Source organism: Lontra canadensis, unplaced genomic scaffold (genome assembly GCF_010015895.1).
Source record: "Lontra canadensis isolate GAN:19392208 unplaced genomic scaffold, GSC_riverotter_1.0 scaffold52, whole genome shotgun sequence".
NCBI classification, from domain to species: Eukaryota; Metazoa; Chordata; class Mammalia; order Carnivora; family Mustelidae; genus Lontra; species Lontra canadensis.
The window spans coordinates 10,852,839-10,872,985 of record NW_022631046.1 but is presented as its reverse complement, the minus strand read 5'-3'; the positions used below and the strand labels follow the sequence as shown (position 1 = coordinate 10,872,985).

The window sequence follows — 20,147 nt, the reverse complement described above, 5'->3', positions numbered from 1 at the left end:
GCACCACAGGAAATTCTAATGCAGAAGATCCTTAAACCCAAATTTGAAACAATATTTTACAGTATAAATAGCTGATCTTGTGGTAGTTAATGAAAGAAGAATTGACCAGCTATACACTAATATGCTAATGGCTGTTAGAGCCCTGTATGAATTCCCAGCCACTGTACGTTGAATCATCCCAGAATGATTTCCCCTCCTGCCTATGACTTGCCACTACACTATTCTTCAGACAACAAATCTGTTCTCTGTATTTAGATTACCAGTAAATAAAAGAAGTAGCTCTGGTCAACTTTTCTAGAATCCATGTCCAGTTAGAAGATACCTGTCATATTCCCCATGATTCCCCTGTTCCTCTCCATCTTGGGGCAAAGTCAGAAACACAGAAAAACATAAACAGGGTTAAAACTGCTTTGGAGTATTTTTCCCCAAACAACCAACTTCTCTACTCATTAGCTCCTATGACTTTTCAATCCATAGGTTAACTTACAGGTTAAAAACCTCAATAAACTTGAACTTCATGCCCTAGCCTCTTTACTAACAGACGTAAGGGTTTCTTCTAAGATTTTTACTGTATGTTAAAGCAGAGCTTTCTAAAATTATACTTGAAAGCATTATAAATTTTCTAATAATTAGAAGTATTCAAAACGAACTTATAAAAACCAAAGATTAGACTTAAATTGCTTTTTAGAAATACCATAGAAAAACTAACAAAAAGTGAAATAGAATATTTATCAAAGCTGTAGATGAATACCAAGTAAAAGATTTTAAAACATAAATATTTAAAAGATCTATAAAAAAGATTTAAGGCAATAAAAACAATGGGTTACCAAGCATGACAAGCAAAATATTAATGTCTATAAAAATGATGAGCTCAGGGGCGCCTGGGTGGCTCAGTGGGTTAAAGCCTCTGCCTTAGGCTCAGGTCATGATCCCAGGGTCCTGGAATCTAGCCCCGCAACGGGCTCTCTGCTCAGCAGGGAGTCTGCTTCCCCTTCTCTCTTTGCCTGCCTCTCTGGCTACTTGTGATCTCTATCTGTCAAATAAATAAATAAAATCTTTAAAAAAAAATGATGATCTCATTCAAATATATTTTTTCAAATATATTTTAAAAATTAAAATCACTAGTAGATAAATGGTCTAAACTGTGGAAGTCAAAATTCACAGAAAGGGCGCCTGGGTGGCTCAGTGGGTTAAGCCTCTGCCTTCGGCTCAGGTCATGATCTCAGGGTCCTGGGATCGAGGCCCGCATCGGGCTCTCTGCTCAGCGGGGAGCCTGCTTTCTCCTCTCTCTCTCTATGCCTGCCTCTCTGCATACTTGTGATCTCTCTCTGTTTCAAATAAATAAATAAAATCTTTAAAAAAAAAATTCACAGAAAAAGGAAATAACAAGAGTAAACACAAATATAAGGGAAAGTTGGATCAAAGAAATAGTTAACATGACAAGCCATTTATAAAAACTGAATTATTCAAAAAGTAGAGAGGGATGCCCGGAGGGCTCAGTCAGTTAAGCATCTGACTCTTGATTTAGACTGAGGTCATGATCTCGGGGTTGCCAGATCAAGCCCCAAGTCAGGCTCTGCGCTCAGCGCAGAATCTGTCCTAGATTCTCTCTCTCCCTCTTTCTCTGCCCTTCCCGCTACTTTTCTTTCTTTCTCTCTCTCTCTCAAGTAAATAAATAGATAAAAATCTTTTTTAAAAAAATAGCAAAACGATAACAACTTGTAGTGGATTGGTACATGCAGGCTGTACTCTGCATAGCTATTTCAGAAATCAATTTGGGAATATATATCAAGAGAAATAAAAGTGATTGTATCCTTTGATTCAAGTCCTGCATCTTTAATTTTGTCCATAGGAAATTTAACAAATAGTATATTGAAGCTGTTGATTACTTCAATATTTAGAATAACAAAGAACTGGAAACCACTAAAATTTTAAATAGTAATGAAAATATTCGACAAGTTATGGTACAAATACTGCATAGAGTATGTTAGACCATCTTTAAAAACATCAGGATGGATGAGAAGCTAAATGACATGATCCAGATAATCTGTTCCACTTCTAAACAGACATGGCATCTATGACTCCATGAGATGTATTATGTATTATGTATTATGACTCCAATATAATATACTTAGCCCAGTCAAGCTTAATTTCTCACTATCCCCCATTGAACTTTGTTTGCTCCTGCTTCTAAGCTATGATCATGCTCTGGTCCTGTACTTAGAATGTTTTATCCTCTCCTCCCTATACACTCAAATCCTGCTCATTATTCCAAGGCCATTCAAAAAGACAGAACCATGACTTTGCTCTTGTATATTCTACCATACTTGTAACCACAGTAGGGATTTGATACATTCTGTTAAATGAATGAGTGAAAATAAATAATAGTAATAACTAATATTCCTGAGGACCTTCTACATGCCAGAAACATTCTAAGGGCTTTACATGTAATTCATTTAAACTCTACCATTATTTCCTTCTTAATACTTACCACAAACTATAATTACTATACTTATTTATTATGCAATTCCTCCACTAAAATTTATCTCCTATCTATCTTGTTTATATAGCAGGTACTATAAAAATATTTATTGACTGAATCACTAAACAGTCAATCATTATTAGTATGGATTAGTAGTCCTTTAAAGGAATCCTTTGAAAGTTAAAATGATTAACTGTGAGTTCACAATGGACTGCCAAATTCAGAAATGTTTTATAAAGTAGATTTAACACATATTACAATTACTTTCTTTTGTAGACACATAAAATTATTTCATATATATAAAGCAGAACATTCTGCAAAGTATGTCGAGGTAATATACTATGACTTTATAAAAAGGGTATGTTGACTATTCCCTATAGAAACTACCAACTAAACTAAAAGATATACCACCAGACCTTTCCGTAAAATAATTACCTTAAAGGAAACCAGAAATAGATGTGTTTTTAATATAATGTTACCTGGAATTTGAAATGTTTTTCTTTGAAAATAAATACTTAATTTTTATAGAAGGATGATTTAAAGCATAATAATATGCTAATTAATGACAGTCTTCCAGCTTTGGACACTTAAATTTGGCTTGCTCAGAGAAAAAAAAAATTGCTAGTCAGAAAAAAAACCTACCCATTGCTTTCTTACAAATGCCAGAGGCTGTTACTACTCAACAATACCAGATGCGGGCAGTTCCACAGCTCATCCAAGAAATTGTCCATGATTGAGCAAGTCACCGCCCCCACCGACTATCCACCACTGGTCAGTAAGGGATATGATTTTGAAAGGATATAGGAAATGTACCTCTGGGCTCAACAGTCAACATCCCGTAGTCACACAAAGTAGCAATATAAAGCTACCATGCATGTCCCCCAAATTTTTATATTTAGACATTATGGTCTATTTTAGAGAAAAGAAAAATAATTTCTCCTAAATGTTGTAAGAAGAAATGAGTGAAGAAAGCAGCAGTTTTTGGAGTATTGAGAAAGCACTGGGCGAGCGTCCTGGGGTCTAGTTGCAGCATGGCCAGCAGCTGCCTTTGTCACCTTGAGGCCATAACTTAAGTACTCTGGGCTTTATTTTCCCATGTATAACAATAGGACAGGACTGAACCAGATGGTTTCTTAAATTTCTTCCAGGTTTTAAAATTCTACTACTCTCCTGTCCAAAACTGCTCAGCTTCCTTTTCACTTTCATTTTCAGGCCCTACCAAGAAGTTCACAAAAGAAATTTACAGCCATCTAGAATAGTCAGGGAAGGCTTTTAAGAAAAAATGAACTGGGCCTTAAGGGATACTGAGATTCAGAAGGTCAAGGACAAGATAGTGGGAGAAGGACAAGGCAGGGGGAGAAAGGGCAGAGGACCCCAGAAGGTATAACTATACCCCAGTCTTCCTCGCTGACAGCCCTTAGTGCTGCTGACCAAGCACAGTTGTGGCAAGGAGAGCCATATGATGAGTTTTGACATGTGAAAAAAGACCACTGTCCCTTCCATGCTGGGCATTACGGCCTGCACAAGATTCTCCAGAGCTTTCTCAAATCCCCTATGGCAGAACAACGCCAACTTTCAAAATGAGGGCTTCTGCTCAATCTGACCTTTACTGGCAGTCATGAGTAGAGCCCCCCGTGAGAAATAAAGTTTATTTTAAGCCACTGAGATATGGGGGTTGTTTTTACTACAGTGCAGCCTAGTTCCTAAACACTCCCAAGGGTGAAGTCTGAAGCTAAGGAGAGAAGGTGTCTCCACTTTCTCTCCAATCTCAAAGCCCACTAAGCTAACACCAACCAGTCAAAGACAAAGGCCTCCATGGCTCCACTCAAGTCCACATCTGAACCCTTCCCAGGCTCTTCTTCTGCATCTTTCCCTTTAAAGTTACAAAACTGGGATTGTGGGAAGGTACAAATGCTTTAAGGAAGGGATGGAGTGAGGCTGTGTCCATAGTGGAAAGGCATTCCTCTATTTGCCACTGGTGCAGAGAACAGGGGGTAGGATTTAATACTGAGTGACCAAGCTTCAAAGATGGGAGGTATAACACAAATATCCTGCAAAAAGAATCTGAACAAGAGAAAATACTCTTAGACTTACGGTTTGAGTTTCCCTCAGGTTAACTCTTATCTTTGGTCTAAAGACACTTTTGCTTTTTCTTCTAGATTCAAATACTCCCCTTTTGAAGATCATCACTGCCATCTGTCTCAAAAAAAGAATTATATATGAGGTAACAATCGGATGCACTTCTCAACCACTAATACTAAGTTCTTAATCAACTATATAGTGCAGTAAATTTCTTTCATTTCATGAAATTTTTATACCTTTATTGTGGCCTCTCTATAATGTCTTCTGGATTCTTCCTGTGATTGTGAGTTACTCATTAATTCCAGTTGCCTTAATTCATCAATTTTAGCTAAAGCACGCCGAGCAAATGCCTGTATGCAATTAAAATAAATTTAATTCATAATAAATGAGAGTACAGTGATTAAAAATGTATCAAGACAGCATGTTTTATTCTCCCAGATATTTTATTTAATTGGTAAATTAAACTCTAGGTTGACGCTAACTGCTTATAACACTATAACTATCCCGCCGATCATTTCCTACAAGCATCCCAATATTCTGCAGGTCTAAAGTTAATAAGCTGTCAGATATGTTAACTTCATGAATCAAGAAAATGCCAGAATTCTGTATTTCTTTTAAGAAAAGCCAAATTCTGTAGCTTCATATAGATGATCATTTCTCTGGTATCGCATACACACACACACACCCACCTCTCTGAAATACTGACCTTCTTACTAAAGCATCTGGTACTATCTAGTCAACTGTTCACTTTGTCTACTAAATCGTGAGGTCCTCATATGGTCTTTTTATTTTTGTATCTCTAATACCCAGCATATAGGAAGTATCTACTAATATGTGAGGAAAGGAAGGAAGAAAGGCAGGAAGGAAAGGAGAAAGAAAGGAAAGAAGGAAGGAGATCTGCTTATTTAATCAGATCACCATTATTATGATTCTCTACGGTTCAATTTATGTCATCTGTTTTACCATTTCTTTGAAATGTTTCATCTACAACTTATAATTTTTCATGAAGATCCTTCTAGACATAATAACGTACATGAAGGGCTAAATTTTCCAACAAGGGAGAATTCCAATAGGAATCAAATAGTCTAAACTGTGTATATGTTCCATTCCCTGACAATTTTAATAGCTACAGAAACACACCACCACTAGTACATTGTAACTAACTGTACATGCATGGTGAGTAGTTTCTAGAATGTACTCTGGGCTAGAAAATGTACCCCCAAGGGCTGTATAAGGCTATTCAGGATGAGCCACTACCATCCAGCCATTCAGAGTAAGTTTAGACGGGAAACATTTAATGTAAAGAAGCAGGTAACCAGCCCGATGGCTGTGAACAGGATGTGAAGAAAAGATTTGTGCAAGTGTAAAGGCTCTGTCCTGCTCAAGACTTCCAGTCAAGAGGTTCAGTGAGGGTTGCAATCCACCCCCCAATGCACTCACCAGACCATACACTCTGGTGCAGGGATGTGTTGGCCTGAAGGAAGGGCTGCCTACTTCTGATTCTCACCAAGCCCTCATCCAGTGACAAGCCAGGTACCATATACTGTAGAGAAGGCACCTTTTTCTCACTGACACAGATTTACCATAAGGGCTAATAGAAGCCCCTAAGTTATATTTCAAGTAATCAGTCTAAAAGATACACAGGAAAAGAAGAAAAACAAGAAATATCATATATTAAACAAACGGCAGCTGGAAGCAGAGAAAGGCAAGACAAATGGGCTGTAGGGAAACAGAATATAAAACTAAACAGGGAAGGAAAGTGACTTGCATACAAGCATCCAATGAGGAAGGTATCCGAAATCTTGTTCAGAACAGGGGCAGAGGAAACAGAAGTGAATGGAGAAGAAAGGAGAGAGCAGAATGTAGAACAAGAGATCAACAGAATGGAGAAGCCAAGCACATTTCTGCAAATAAACCCTGGGACTTGTGTCTTCATCCCAATGCAATTTTTTAGGTTACATTTGTCCGTTTGTGCTTGTGTTACTGGACAGCTGAAGAAGAAAATACTAAATAACTTATACTTTAAAAACTGAAATCCTGAGAATGAAAAGTGGCCCACCTCTCCATGAATGCCAGCTTGGCAGTCATAGTAGCACTGGCAGACGGCAGTGTAAAGAGTAGCTCTCCAGGTCAAGTATCTGACAGACAGGAGGGGGACCGAGCATTCCATACACATGCTGGCCCACAGGAGGTACTCTAAGGCCTGAGGAAGAAAGAGGACACTCGAACGTATTTTCATTTTAAGGTAACAATGATGATTTCTATCTAATATAATCTAATTATAAGTTGTGAGCACAAGCTGCTGACTGCTTAAACCAAAAATACTATAAATAGTGAGTCAAGAGAAAAGAAGCATTTAAAAAGCAAAGGAATAATTTAAAGAACTCAAAATCTCAAGTTAGTTATTTTAAATGTCTTCCTTCTTAGCTCCTAAAGTGCTATGAACTCAACTGGTTTTTATTAATATCTTTCAAGTGTCACCAGCAGTGTAGGAGGTAATTTACATAGATGTTTCTCTACCTACATATCTACATTACATTCAGTGACATTAATATGCTCACATGTGTGTGATTCCAAAGCTAGACTGTAATCTCTTGGAAAAGAATGGCACTTTTTATTATATCACCAGCACCTGGAAGAATCCCAGGTACATAGCAGATATCTCCAACTGCTAGTAAATGAATTCAGCGGACAACCTCAAAGTCAGCAGAACCAATGCGGGAGAGCTAACAAGTCTTTGAGACTCTCGGGAAAATAATGATAATAAATTTGGACAGCAGAATAAAGTCCTTCTTCCTATAACAAATTTGGCCTTCAGTAATTGAGGAAGTAATTAAGGAAAAATATGTCTGTAAAAGTCAACTCTTGGAAAAGCAAATCATCAGAATGATCCGGGAGCTTCATAGTCATGAAGCAAACCCCCCCCACCCCGCCAACTGACATAGCATTTAATAGTAAAAATAGATAAAACACTAGTAACATTCAGACCCTATTACCATCTCTGGAGCCTTCAAAGACAGTACGTACAACACATGTGCAAGCAGCTCAGCTTTCTCATCTAAGAAAAAGAAATCTGAAAGGCCAGAATTCTTCACTATCTAGTCAGTTTTGATTCCAAAGGAAAAGAGAGTGCTGGAAGTAGAGCAGAGTTTGACACAGAATTATAATATTCTTTGCTATCCACTAAGCTCATCCCACCAGAATGTAAAATCACTTAGGAAAGGGACCTAGTCTGTCTTGGTCACCACCATATCCCCATCTCCTAAAACTATCTGGCATGTAATGATAAATATTATATAAATATATGTTGACTGACTGACCTTCATTAAAAAAATCTCTAGTTAATGATGCTAGATTTGGAACTATGTTAAGTAATCATAGAATCAAAGGGCTGAAAGTCAGTCTAATTTCATCCCTACCAATATCACTGGCACCACCACCAAATGTCCTATACCTTTCCAAACCAAGAGTTCTCACCTCTAGCAACAAGGAACGTGCCACATGGCATCAGAAAACAATTCTAAAACATGAAAAGTGCTTTCTTAATCTGAAATGAAATCCACCTTGATATACCTCCAGTGCACTGGTCCTAGTTACGCATCCTGGAATAGCATAGAACCACCCCAAATCCACTTCCAACATACAGCTTTCCAAGAATCGGAAAACCACCTATGCATCCTGTCTTCTCCCCATCTCTCTCTCCAGGATAACCAACCCTGGATGCTTTTAGATCTCCTAGGACTGACTTCCCTTCCCCATCATGGTTAGTCTCCTGTGGTTTTGCTCCAAGCTGCCAATGTCTTTTGGGGTGCATGACTTCTCCACAATAAAATGAAGCTTTCAGTCCCTGGTTCTGGACACTACATCTCTACCAAGTGGGCCCAGGGTTGCTTTATTCCTGTTGTTGTTGTATGCTAACCTTGCCCGCTATGAACTGAGGTGTAATTAGCAGTCATCCAAATGAATTTTCTCACATTTGTTGCCCAAAAACCCTATTGTGGATTTTTGCATATGGACTGTTGTGGTTTGTGGGGGTATGGGATCAAACCGTGTATAAATTTTTCCCCCTTAAAATCACATATCTTTTCAAAACCCCTTGGAATCCCTGATATTAGAAATTTCACATTTCAAAATAAAAATAGCTTTAGTCACTAATTGCTCATATTACATTTGGGTTCATATGCAGACTTAGAATAAAAGATGCCAATCACATATTTTAGTGCCAGAAGGGACCTTAAAAGTAACCCAGTTTAAATCCAAGAGGCCAAACTGCTTGTAAGCAACAGAGCTGGGGCTGGAATTCAGGTCTTTGGACTCCCAAGCACAGCAGCGTTCCTTCCACTACATGCGGCAGCCTTGACAAAGGGGGAGTTCTGGAAACCGAGCATTCTACTTAAGGTTTTGAAAAACTGACAGATTTAAAGATGAAAAAGCCATTTCTAAAACAACAACAAATCTTAATTTTAGCCTTTTTTTTGCTCCTAAAATCTCGAAAGAATATTAATTTAGAAAAAAAAAAAGTTGATGGGATTTCAGTGAACTGTTGTCTTCAGAGGGGAAAAAATTTTTTGAAAAACCCAGTTATAAGAGCCCAGCAAGAGCCTGGCTCAGGTGCAGAGCAGGAAAAACCCACGGTTTATCAGCTCGGCCACAGGATGGCACTGCAGCATCATTTATGTCAGCTTGTACCGTTGACTGGAAACATCCACGGGCATTTCAAAGTTTGGATTTCAGGTTCACCTAATGGTACCTGGAATAATTTGACAATAATTGTTCAAACCACAAAATTTTACTAAACTATTTCAGTTCTATAGTAAAATAAAACAAATAACTTTTTTTTTTAAATGAATAGATTCTACCATATTTTCTTATGTTTGCTGAGTACCATACAGTTTTAAATGCCTCAGGAGAAACTACAGATTAAACCACAAGTGAAAGTGAAGTTGTGATTTGTCTTTAGGAAAAGAGCCTTCAGAAATCTTGCCTCCCTCCACTCCCTAAGGTTATACTGATGACCTGTGTTTCCGATCTGGGGAAAAGTCCCTGGTCAGTCCTGGTCTTCAGGACATCTTCAGGAATAGAGTCATGCTGAAAAACCATTAACCCTCCAACATGGTTCCTCCATTTGAGTGGGTGAACCAAAATAGGATGGGTCATGACAGGATTAAATTTAGTCAACAGGCATGCATTACTCTAGTGGTGTTGAAAGGCAGTACAGTGTAGAATTGGCCTCAGCAACACTTCTCTGAGAGATATTGAGCCTCAGCTTCCTCATCTTTAAGATGAAGGCAATAATAGCACCTTTCTCAAAGTGATGGTATGAGGATTAAATGAGACAATACGTGAAGAAAGTGCTTAGCAGCATACCTCATAAATGGTAGGCATTTACTGAACAGATGATGATGATGATGGTACCCACCTCATAAGGCACCTACATTGAGCATTATATATGCAAAGCCCTTCACACAATACCTAACACACAGTAGGGATTCAACAGTAATAACAAATGGTAGCCATAATGTCTAGATCCTATATGAATAGGAGTTTAGATTGCTCTAGGACGACCCCAGGAAAAGCCCAAGTATTCCATGTCAATTTCTCTTTCTGTTGTATGCTACAACAGACTGGAACTCTAAAACTACCACAGAATCAGAATCCCTCATACTGAGAAGCTGGTCCTCCAAGGGCTTGTCCCTGTTACAGCTCAAGAATCAACTCACCAGCTGAGGGCTTGGGAATTTCTGGATGAAAATTTTTAATTTCAGTGAAATTTCTTATACTGAACAAACTGAAAGAACCACATTTCAATCTTCAAGTGCCAACTGTATGACCACCCACCACCCAAAATTCTTGCATCTCTCATTCTCCCTACACCTATCCCACAAGACTGGGAATTATCCTCCTTCAGCCCTTATTTTGTCAGACAAAAGCTCAAGTTCAATAATGGGGAGAGGAGATGTCTTACGTAGGATTTAAATAAGAAATATTTTTGAGATGACTATCACATGAAGCTAAAATTCTCTCAGCATTAATAAGTATAAACACTAACGGTTAAATTTTGGCACAGTTATCTCTGTCCTTCGAGGCTTTGGCAGACAAATGCTGCAGCAGACCAAACTATGATGGCTCTGTGCAGCAGTATTTGTTGCTACGGCAAGTGCAACAGGAGTATGCAAATTCTCTTTAGGAAATCATCTGGAACTGAATGTAGAATTGTTGGAATAGTGTGTAGGCCACGTTTACATTATTCATGAAACAGTCTCCCTTCATTTCAATTTACATTCAAAGCACAGAGCTTGCTCAAGTCACTGTCAGTAATAGAGCTTTTAAAAGTGAGGAACAAAACAGAGAGAGAACACATAATTAATGTTAGGCATCCAGCGCGAAAGTATCTTTGCTTCCATTTTTATTTTTTAAGCATTGTCAAATTTTAAGATAGTAGGCTATATTTTGAGGAAATAAGGAGGAAAAAAGTACCTGCACTGAGTGTTAGAATATTCAGCATAAGGTTTTGTATGCAGCGAAAAAAAAAAACAAAGCAGTAATGTTTAAGATAGCAGAAACAATTCAAGCATGCTCTCGATGGAAGCGTATTCTCCCTTCTAGGCCTATATTCCAAAGACTGGACATTGACACACGGAATAAATATGGCTCCTACAGACAAAAAGTGCTACCAACATTGAAGGGAAGTGTCAGCCACTTCCTCAAGCTAAAACTGAGTGGTTAAGTACTAGGAAGTATGAATCTTATTGTAAAATAAAGGCCCCTTGCCCTCAGGTCATAACTGGGACAGTGTTTAGGTGGACATTCACCCAACTAGCATGTGAACCATAAGTCAAGTCCAAGCTGTTGGAGGACACTGAAGTCCAAACTCCATAGCATACATAGAGTCACCATACCTTGTCATCCAAACCAGAATACTTTAAGGAGCGAAAGGGAGCTATTAATAATTACTTATTAATAACTAGTTATTAATTATAACTGTTTGTTACTAATTATGACTATTTATTAATAACTATAATAAATAATAACTATTAACAGTTACTCTAGGACAACAGACATAAACCAGGATGGATGGTCACCCTACCTAAAGAGAAAGTTACCAGAGGAATGTTCAGTATCAAGTTGACAAGTAATGACTAATCTGAGAGACTGAGAGACACTGGAGATTATCTATCAATTTTAGGAATTCTTTTTTTATTAATATTTTATTATCTTTTTATTTTTAGAGATAATCATGTTACAGTAAACGAATAGTAAAATTATATAATATTTACTAAATTTTTTTATGTAATTCACTAATTTTCTTTGTTCAGCACTCAATGCTAACAAAAGTCTTGAGAAAAACAGGAAATACAGAGCAAGATATTTTGTCAGTAAATTTCATACCTTGGAAGACTGACCTATGATCATCAGTTTTCTGCAAATGGTATAAATGTAAATGGTACCTGGATGAAGAAAAAGACTGTTAACATATTTTACAGTTAAATAATGGAAATTTTATATCCTGACTTCTGTGGTTTAAGTCTATAGCTCCTTAAACAAGTGATCTTATGAGACAGTCTGATAATGGTTAGAGTTATAACCATTACAGTTTTTTTGTAACTTGCAGCCAAATCATAACTAATTTGACCACATTTTAAGTAAGGAGACATAGGAATCTTTTATCCTCATTTGAAGGGCAGCATAAGTTTTGAAATATATTAAACAAAAGAATACTTAAGTAGCATAATTTATATACCCTGTGGTTTTATAAAATGCTACTGGTGCCTATGGTTTATGACTGAAAAACTAAAGATTGATCTCCAAATAAGATTAGAATACATATTTAATCAAAACGGTACATTACTAAACAAGGAAACAAAGAAACTCATGAAACTTAAAAATCAAAACATATAATAGATTGTATTTTATTTATTTGCAGTCTCATAATATTTACCCCTTCATTAAGGTATGTCTTATAAGCACTCTAGTGAAAAACAGCATTTCCAACTCCTATTTCAGAGCATTCAAGTATGGCTTTTTGTTTTTTGTTTTTTGTTTTTTACAGTCAGGCCATTATTTAAATGAAAACAGAAGCGTAGAAAACTGGCAGAGCTGGGGCAGGGGTGGGGAAAAACATCACCAGACATCTCTCTGTATACAAAGGACATTATCATGCTACAAACATACCCCAAAGATAGTAACGTGCCTTAAAAGGCATGTAATTATAATGACAAGTAGTCTAAATATTTTCTATAAAATATCTGTTCTAAAATTCATAACCATCCAAATTCAACAATTACGAATCCATGTTCACACTTAAACTTTAAAAGCTTCTGAGAAAACAGCATCTGCTCCAAAACACACATCAGTTGATTAAAATACACTTGTAAGCATAACATAATAAACATTAATTACATAAGTCAGTGACAAAAAAATACTGAATAAACTTTTAAACACTTGCAACACCATAAACTTTACAGAGAATGCAATGGGTCCTTAACATTCAAGGACTCAGCCTTCTTAGTGTGACTGCTCTAGGGACATGGCAGTAGTTCTTTCACAAAAGGTTCACTGGGGCAGAACCAGTTGGCCACTAACAGCTCAAGCCCAGCATTCTTTTTTTTTTTTTTTAAGATTTTATTTATTTATTTGACAGAGATTACAAGTAGGCAGAGAGGCAGGCAGAGAGAGAGGAGGAAGCAGGCTCCCTGCTGAGCAGAGAGCCCAATGTGGGGCTCCATCCCAGGACTATGAGATCATGACCTGAGCCAAAGGCAGAGGCTTAACCCACTGAGCCACCCAGGCGCCCCTCAAGCCCAGCATTCTTAACTCAACTTGGCTTTGTTGACGTCTGCTCTTAATCTTCAAAAACGAAAATGTCTAACTGTGTTTTTTTATTTTAAATGTCACCAAGTAAGGACACCCACAGCAAACTCATGCCTCCCTGCAAAACATGTGATTCAGGTGCAAGCCAGAAGCCTGTGTAAACATGTCAGTAAGAGGAACTAGGGAATTTCAGAAGACCTCAGGACACTGCCCTCAATAATGACTAGGGCCTTCTGTATATTTAAAATAAGATTTTAACCTTTCCAGACCATATTAATGTGCTGACTATAACTGAATCCTTCTTTGATGATTCAGGATCTTGGCCTGGCCCAAAAATTCCCATTGCAGAAGATTGACAGAGAGAGTAAATGACATAAAATGGAAAACAGTTTAAATCTTTACAATCTTGGGCTATTCCGGAACTTTGTTTTATTTTTAACCAAATCCCTAATATGAGTTTATTGCTTTGTCATGTGGCTTCTTTTCATCAAAGATGACCACCACCAAAATAATCCGGCTATGTGAGTGTTGAATGAGTTGGGTTCAGGTTGGTTGTGAAGTAACGTTTCATGCAACTGTCATACACCCAGTTAGAGTTTGTGAAAGAACTAAAATTGGTTAACTATCTTTAAGAAACCAAAAGTGTGGAAGCGCCTGGGTGGCTCAGTGAGCTAAGCCTCTGCCTTTGGCTCAGGTCATGATCCCAGGGTGCTGGGATCGAGCCCCGCATTGGGCTCCCTGCTCAGCGGGGAGCCTGCTTCCCCCCCGCCGCTCCACCTGCCTGCCTCTCTCTCTCTCTGTCAAATGAACAAATAAAATCTTTATTAAAAAAAAAAAGAAACAAACAAACAAACCAAGAGTGTGATGTGTAACAATTAAAAGTAAAGAGAATCGTCTTAATGTCTAACAGAAAAGGTAAAATGCATTCTGATAAATTGTAGGTCGATTTATTTTTCATTACTCAAACTCCAAACTTTAAAAACTAAAAGGTCTTTGCACTTGTAAATCCCCTAGTCGGAATGCCCTTCCCCCAAATATCCAAATGTCTCAGTCAGGTGTTACTCAAGTGTCATCTCAGCGAGGTCTTCCCTGATCATTCTGTCTACAAGAGCAGTCCAGCCCCAGCCCAAACTCTACTCTCTCTATATCCTTCTTCACTTTTTCTCCATCACACTCATCACTCTCTGACACACCATTTAATTTTGATTTATCATCTCCCTGAGGCATTATGTAAGCATGAGAACAGTTTTTGTCTATTGTCCACTCCTATGTCCCCAGCACTTAGAACAATATCTTGCACTTAATAACTTTGAGATGAGTCCATTAAACAGGGACAGTAATTAGAAAAAATTAAGTATATGCATCTTCCACAACCCAGCAATCCTACTGCTGGACATAAATCCCAGAAAACTTTAACACAGGATTATAAAAGGACACACGTAAGGATATTTGTTGCAGAATCATCTGTGCAATTAGAAGTAGGGCAAACCAGGTGCCCATCTAGAGGGGTGTATGGATATCTGGAATACAATTCAACAGACAGAATTAATGAACTAGATTTATATATAAGAACCTGGTTCCATTCTAAAACCATGGTATTGAGTAAAAAAACATTTAGGAAACAATAAAAATCCAAAGAATGATACCATATGTATATAAAAGCACACATCAAATAAGATTCTGTAGAAGACACAGAAACTATTGTTTTGTTCTGTTTTTAGAATATTGGGATTTTTGGATGTGATCTTAAAAAGACTGCAGACAGGGTGTTATTCCACCTCTCAAACAAGGCCCAACTGCAGGACCCAACCCTCAGCCCAACCACTCCTGCTTGAGCTCAGAACCTCTGGTCCTGCTCAGTCCCTGCCAAGATACCTGAGAAACTTAGGGGGAAGGACAGCAGTGGCTCCTCAGGGAATCACAGATCTTCTTGAAGATGATCAAACAAAAAAGCTTAATAGTCACTGGACTGAAAATTTCTTCCAAAATCAGGCTCATCTTGGGCAGCAAATGTTAAGGTCTAATTTCAATCAAAATGTCAAAAAAAAATTATTTGAGGAGGAGGAAGAGGGAAAAGGCTAGGAAATGTACTTTCAGTTGCCATGGATGAGGGAAAATCCAATATGTTTTCTTTCAAGGTATTTGGTCCTGGTCTTACACACTGTCATTTTCCTTTTAAGAAATTATTCAGAGATCAATAAAGTAGGTGACTGACTGTAACTTTAAAAAGAATTTAAGGGGCACCTGGATGGCTCAGTGGGCTAAGCCTCTGCCTTAGGCTCAGGTCATGATTCCAGGGTCCTGGGATGGAACACCGCATCGGACTCTCTGGTCAGCAGGGAGCCTACTTCCCCGCCTCCCACCTGCCTGTCTGCCTACTTGTGATCTCTCTCTCTCTGTCAAATAAATAAACGAAATCTTTTTTAAAAAATAAATAAGTAAAAAATAAAAAATAAAAAGAATTTAAATTGCAACTCCTTAAAGAGAAAAACAGATGCTATATTTTGATAGCTAAGATTTATTCCACAAGACAACTATACCGTATATATGTATATTTGCATATCTATACAATGTAGATATATAAATAAATACACTACACACACATATGTACACATACATTCTCAGAGTTCCTCACTCAAAAGCAAGTAGGAGGAGAAGGTTGATGAGAAGAAAGCTATAGTCACTGGACAAAGTATTTGGGGAAAGGACCAATAAATGGATGATGCTTAGAACCAGTCTAACCTGCCGTGGTCCTTTGATCCTTTTCCACTTATATTTACATATTAACCATGGGCCCTACTTCTTCATACCTGAGATTGACTATCTCCATAGCCTCTGACCCTCCCTTGAGCAGGAAACCCAAAGACATGCTTTGTAAGTCCCTGCTTATGGGGACAAACTAAAATACAATAAAAATATAAAAAGGACCAAAAAAATACCCATAATCATCCTATTATGAAATGAATGGGGCTTTTTAAAAGAATTTATTTATATCAGAAGAATTTTTTTTAGAATTTGGATATGTAATTTGGTTTTTTGTGGTTTTTAAATTTTTATTTAAATTCTGGTTAGTTAACCTACAGTGTAATATTAGTTTCGGGGAAAGAATTTCATGATTCACCACTTAACATATAACACCCGGTGCTCAACACAAGTGCCCTCCTTAATACCCATCACCCACTTAGCCAAGATAATCAATCAAATTATGATCAAACTTGGCATCTAAATAACTTTCTGAAAGCTGTGATGAGAAATAGAAGACACTGGCACCTACCATTGAAGATAATCCAGCAAAGGTGTTCCTGAGGCAAAGCGACCTGCATGATGAGCCTTAAGGAGGACAGAATCTGCAGACACTGGGTCACAGAGTCTTTGTTCTGCAGATTTACATCACTGTCACTGACCAGCTCATATTTGCAAATATTTTTGCTACTTAGAGCGTGAAACTGAAACAGAAGGAAAGTACAAATAAGAATATAAGTAAGGTTTATGCAACCTAGAAAAGCATTTCTTAAAATGTGAAAAAAAAAGACAAGAAAATAGAAATGATTCTGCTTAAATAGATTATATAGTGCTATAGAGTGAATGTTTGGGACCCCACCAAATTTACATATTGAAACCTAATCCCTAGTATTTGGATGTGGGGTCTTTAGGAAGAGATTGTCATGAAGATGGAGCTTTCATGAATGGGATTTGTACCTTTTAAAGAGACTCCCAAAGAGCTCCCTACTGCCTTCTGCCCTGTGAGGACACAGACACAAGACAGCCATCTATAAGCCAGGAAGTGGGCCCTCACCGGACACCAAATCCTCTAGCACCTTAACCCTGTGGTCCCCAGCCTCCAGAACAGAGAACCTGATGTTATTTAGACCATCCAGTCTATGGATTTTTGTTAAACAGCCCTCAAGGACTAAGACCTATGGAAAGAAATGTAGTAAAAGAGGTTTCTTCAAAGCATCCATTTAGTTAAGCTTACTTGTCCTTAGTCACAAAAATTTCAAAAGCCGAAAAAGGTACAAATTTTATTTCCAACAATATAGAATTGAATTACACTTTGTAAACCCTCCTCATTAGTATTTTAATCTGTTAATCTGGATGCAGTTATTACCATTTACACAATTCATTCAGCAAATGTCTGCTGTACACCTCTATTTGCCACATTCTGCTAAGCAACAGGGACTCAAGGACGAAGATGTTGTCCCTGTTCTTGGCAGAGGGAAAAGCATTCCAGGCACACGCCATGTTAGGAATCCTTAAAGTCGTTGCTGTGGTCACTGAATTGAAAGTCTTTTGTAAGTTTGGGTAAAAAGGCTTAAAATAAAGAGATGAGGGATGCCTGGCTGGCTCAGTTGGAAGAGCATTCAACTATTGATCTTGGAATCATGAGTTTTAGCCCCAGGTTGGGTGTAGAGATTACTATAAAAAATCAGCTTTTGGACTCCCAGCTGGCTCAGTGGGTGGAGCTTGCCACTCTTGTTATCAGGGTTATTGAGTTTGAGCCCCATGTTCGTGTAGAGATTATTTAAAAATAAAATCTTTAAAAAAGAGAGAGATTAGGCTATTAAGGTGGTGCATGGTCAGAACATAGAGAACATTTCACATCATTCCAAGGAATATGAACTTTAGCCAAAGGAGAAAGTCAAGGGGCAATGGAATAAAATGATCTGATTTACAGTTTAGAAGTTCAGAAGTCAAGTCTGACAAAATTGGGGAAGATGAAAAGCAGAGTGTGGAGCACAAAGCTACAGGCAGGGGGACTAGGAAACTCAAAGGCCTTTGACGTAGTCCAGAGATACCAGTGTCCTAAAATAGGTGCTGGAATCAGGATGAATAGGAAGAAAAAAATTTTTATTAAGATTTATTTATCTGAGAGAGAGAGCATGAGCATGTGCACACATGCTGGCAAGAAGGGAGGGGAAGGGGCAGAGGGAGAGGGAGAGAGAGAATCCTAAGCAGACCCCACACTAAGTGCAGAGCCTGACCTGGGGCTCAATCCCAGGACTAGAGACCATAACACCAGCTGAAACCAAGAGCTGGAGGCCCAATTGACTGTGTCACACAGGTGCCCCACAAAAGGAGAGATTTAAGTTTTATCTGACTTAATGGGATTTAGAATTTTTTTAATATTTTATTGATTTATTTGAGAGAGAGAAAGTGAGTGAGAAAGACAGCATGAGGGGGAGAAGGGGCAGAGGGAGAAGCAGACTCCCCACTGAGCAGGGAGCCCAAAGCAGGACTCTGATCCCAGGATCCTGGGATCATGACCTGAGCCGAAGGCAGACACTTAACTGACTGAGCCACCCAGGTGCCCCAGAGTCCATGGGATTTAGATGTGGGAGGCAAAAGAGAGAAAGTGGTCTACAGTGATTTCTGTTTGGGTGAATGGCTGGTGCCAATTATGGAGGAAAGGGAATGAATTCACTTTAGGATATGTGGAGTGTGACATGTTTGTGACATAAATCTCACAAGAGAGATTCTAGTTAGAGAATCATCACTACTGCTAAAGCTGTGGCAGTGCACATGCACTAGCACAAATGGGCCTTCCTCTAACACATGTGATTTCCCACTGGGATACATGTAGACTATTTCTAGCCATCCTATAACTGGTATCACAGAAAAAAGAGATTTATTGACTGCATGTGCATTTTGGAACAATTATCCTCAAAATGCTCTCTCTTAGAAGCCGAAAGTGATACCTAATATTTTTTTAGTGTCAGGCCCTATTCTAAGACTTTTTTTTTTTTAAGATTTTATTTATTTATTTGAAAGAGAGAGAGATCACAAGTAGGCAGAGAGGCAGGCAGAGAGAGAGGGGGAAGCAGGCTCCCCGCTGAGCAGAGAGCCTAATGCAGGGCTCTATCCCAGAACCCTGAGATCATGACCTGAGCCGAAGGCAGAGGCTTTAACTCACTGAGCCACCCAGGCACCCCAATTCTAAGTCTTTTATTATCTCAACAATCTAAAACAATCCTTCAAGGTAAGTCTTATTGTTATTTCTGTTTTACAGATGAGGAAACTGAGACACAAAGAAATTACATAGCTTCTCTAGGGTCCCATCATTAGGAAGGGACACAGCAGCTTTTTGAACCCAGGCAGGCTGGCTCTAGAGACCAAATTCTTACCAACTCTGCCACAATGCCTCCCCACATTACCACAAAGAGGATCATTAAAAAAACAGAGGAGTGTCTCTGCACAAAAATATCTGACAAGTAAATTCTACATTATTACCACTTCATCTATAATTTTTATGCATCTAACTCTAAAATCTATTTCTCTAACAAAACATCTCAAGACCTCTAAATTCTTCATTGTCCAGCTCCTACTCGATTACATTTTCAATCCATTCGTTCTCTTACTCACTTATTTTATAGATATTTATTGAGAAACACAGTGTGCTAGAACCTCTAAAAAACCAAATTCTTCATAGATTTTCATGCCCTTCACAAGGATGCTGCTGGCATACTTTTATGTTGGCTTCATTACTTTACCATCTGCCTCTAGTCTTTGTCCTTCTAAACCATTCAGTGTAGTATTTATTCATTCATTTAGTAAAGCTTTATTGAGCATCTATTATATACTATTATATCTATTACATGATCATTGTGACACAATCTCCAAAACATCTTTCCAAAGTTTATTAAGTGCATTTTCTTATCCATCACTGAAAACATTTATTAAGCAACTTAGAGCACACAAGCAAATGCCATGCTAAGCAAATGAAAGACATTTAGAACCTGTCAACTAAGGAATACGTTGCACGGCTAACAATAAA

The 20,147-nt window shown here is 38.1% G+C and overlaps 1 protein-coding gene across 2 annotated transcripts in view; it reads right to left on the bottom strand.

Annotated features, from left to right (window-relative positions):
- The window catches only part of CFAP54 (cilia and flagella associated protein 54), a 317,324-nt gene that overhangs the window by 284,135 nt on the left and 13,042 nt on the right, over positions 1 to 20,147 (bottom strand). For both annotated transcript variants that reach the window (XM_032874281.1, XM_032874282.1), the window contains exons 4-8: positions 16,650 to 16,821; positions 11,954 to 12,012; positions 6,624 to 6,767; positions 4,801 to 4,914; positions 4,577 to 4,678 (exon numbers count right to left, since the gene is read on the bottom strand). In XM_032874281.1, the coding sequence (XP_032730172.1) occupies positions 4,577 to 4,678; positions 4,801 to 4,914; positions 6,624 to 6,767; positions 11,954 to 12,012; positions 16,650 to 16,821 (591 nt within the window). The remainder of the gene's footprint in view (positions 1 to 4,576; positions 4,679 to 4,800; positions 4,915 to 6,623; positions 6,768 to 11,953; positions 12,013 to 16,649; positions 16,822 to 20,147) is intronic.